This window comes from Coenobita brevimanus, chromosome 52, assembly GCF_032717465.1.
Source record: "Coenobita brevimanus isolate Jiangsu-jjx chromosome 52, ASM3271746v2, whole genome shotgun sequence".
Classification (NCBI taxonomy): domain Eukaryota; kingdom Metazoa; phylum Arthropoda; class Malacostraca; order Decapoda; family Coenobitidae; genus Coenobita; species Coenobita brevimanus.
Genome location: NC_137005.1, coordinates 21,719,780 through 21,722,365, shown reverse-complemented (window position 1 = coordinate 21,722,365; position 2,586 = coordinate 21,719,780). Strand labels below are relative to the sequence as shown.

The 2,586-nt window shown below is 52.4% G+C and overlaps 1 protein-coding gene across 1 annotated transcript; it reads left to right on the top strand.

Moving 5' to 3' along the window:
* The first annotated feature begins 1,284 nt into the window (after positions 1 to 1,284).
* LOC145400503 (uncharacterized) lies at positions 1,285 to 2,148 on the top strand. The gene has a single exon (XM_080273027.1). The coding sequence runs from the start codon at positions 1,285 to 1,287 to the stop codon at positions 2,146 to 2,148; it is 864 nt and encodes a 287-aa protein (XP_080129153.1).
* Positions 2,149 to 2,586: the final 438 nt, after the last annotated feature.

The window sequence follows — 2,586 nt, the reverse complement described above, 5'->3', positions numbered from 1 at the left end:
ATTTACCCTCCCCCAGTTTTTTGTGTGTCTTTATCGATTGTGCAGGATAGGCTGGCATGTCAAATTACACAAAAGCACGATCGTGCGGCATCGGTCTTGAGGGGTTAAACAACACCACCTATGCCACACACATTGCTTGGGGTCAGCTTGATTTAGCCTTCATCTCCTTTCCCCTTGAGGGCTTGGCAAGGCAGTCACTGCACTCTTACCTTGTGAGTGACCACTTTGCCATAGAGGTCGCTCTGCCTGTGGCTCCACTTCCACCTCCACCTCTCTCACCACCATGATGGGATCTCCGCAGAGCAGACTGGGTGGATTTTGACCAGACTTTAGCCTCGGCTTTTGCAGCATCTCCTTCTGTCCCAGACCTCGAGGGCCAAGCAGATCAGCTTGTCCGTGTTTTCACACAGCCTTGCGCCCCTAGCTATCCCACCAAGGCGATGATCCACGAAGTGCTATTGGGATGGCTGGATCTATTGCGACAGGGTCAGAGAACTGAACTACGGGCTTAATGTGGCACGTAGGCAATACCGGCAGCGTCACACATCTCCACACCATCTGTACCCGGCTGCCATCACGCGCCATGTGAATTTTGAGAAGCATTGCATTTAGGAGGAGGCTTTGATCAGATGGTGTCATACCTTGGACTCTCACTCCACTCTCAGTGAGTGGTGGAGGAGAGTACGGTCCATTTCTGACCCACGTCCTCCTCGACAGCCCTCTCGTCCTGACCCTGCTGCTGAGGCCAGCTGGCTTGCAGAGCATTTTGCGGACTGTTCCGCCTCTCACAATCTCCTGCAGCCTGTACAAGTCCTACAAGTGCAGCTGTCAGCCTTCCATGTCGCAGCGAATCAGGCTGCCTTATGAAAGGCCTGACCCCACTGATTACCCCATCACCAGCTGGGAGCTTCAAAAAGTGCTTCGCCACAGAAAGGACACTGTTCCGGGACTTGATGGGCTCACATACTCTATCCTATCTCAAGCTGGAGGTTGTGGTAGGGAGCACCTTCTCAACCTGCTCAACCTCTCGTGGTCTGTGGGGCCAGCTCCTGAGGTCGTGGAAGACAGCTGTTATTCACCCGATTCCAAAACCTCACGATAGGAACCACCATGTGCCCAGTCTCCCTCCTCAGTGTCATTGCTAAGACAGCTGAGTAGGTAATTCACGCCCGACTATCCTGGAGATTGGAACTGCTTCACCCAAGGATATTTGCCTATAACACAGGCAGAAGTGCTACCCACTGCCTTGTGTCCTTCCTCTGTGAGTTTCGAGGTGGGTGGGGGATGGCTGTCTTCCATGACCTTGAAAAAGCCTTTGAATTGGCTAACCTGCTGGCTATACAGGCTGTCCTTGTGGCACGGGGAGTAGGAGGGAGGCTTTTGTCATGGGTGGGGGACCTTTTTCATGATCAGACTGCAGGGGTCAGGTTTCAGGGGCGGCTCTCTCCTTTTTACAGACATGATAATGATACCTCCCAGGGGAATGTGTTAAGCCTCCAGCTTTTCAGTGTCCTAGTGGAAGGTTTGCTCGCTGTGGGTTATGGGCCAGGCACCACACTGCTTTGTTATGCAGATGATCTGGCACTTGTTTTCTCAAGGAGGGACTGCTTCACCCAAGCCTCTACTGCTCATTCCTGGCTGCACGCCAAGTGCAGTGAACTGGGGCTGAAGGTCAACCTCGAGAAAACCAGGTATCTCCCATTCAGTCTCTGCCATCCAGACTTCCCACTGATGTTCTGTGGCCACGGTCTGTCACTTGTCACCCTATACCAATACCTAAGGGTCTGGTGTGACAGTGGGCTTACCTTTGCTAGGCATGTCAAATATCTCTGTGAACAGGCAGCCACTCACACTGCTGCCCTCCGCTACCTCTCTAAACGCAGTCTCGGGACATCCTATGCTGTCCTGAGAACTTGCTACATGAATGCTATTCGATCTCATGTGGATTACAGTGCAGTCTGCCTCACCAATCTTGCCCTGCCTTCCACTTGGTCTCTGGACGTGTTTCAAAATGACGCACTGTGGGTTATGCTGGGTGCTCCCTGCTGGACTCGTCAGCTTAATTTATATGTGGAGAGTGGTGTTCCCTTCCTTGATCACAGAATAGTATTGTGTGTGGCAGCAATGACACTCAGGCTGTTGCAATGACAGCCTCATCTACCTATTTCTGATTTGCTGTGACGGCTGTTAAGCAGGCCCCCTGACCCACTCCCCCAGTGAGAATGGGCTCATGCCATGGCTGCTGTTATCTACAGATTGGGTATGTCAAGATCCCGACTTGCCTTGTCCAGATTATGTTGCCCTGTCTCCCTGGACACCTTTTGACATTTTGCATTCTACTGTGGCGAAACCTCGACACTCCATTCCTGCCATCCTCCGGCAGGAGGGGTTCAGTCGGGTTGCTGCCTTAAATTCCATTGTTTCTGTGGTGTATTACACAGATCGATTGGTCTGCTCTGATGGCTCCATGGGGGCAGCATTTGTCTTTGGAAATCATACACAGTCCTGGCGCCTCTCCCCGGGAGTCTCTGCTTTTCAAGCAAAGCTGGTGGCGCTTCTCGGTGCATTGTGCCATGTCCATCGCCA

What these genes read in the sequence shown, in the direction of transcription:
- LOC145400503 (XM_080273027.1), top strand. Translation starts at nt 1,285, where the DNA reads ATGGCTGTCTTCCATGACCTTGAAAAAGCCTTTGAATTGGCTAACCTG.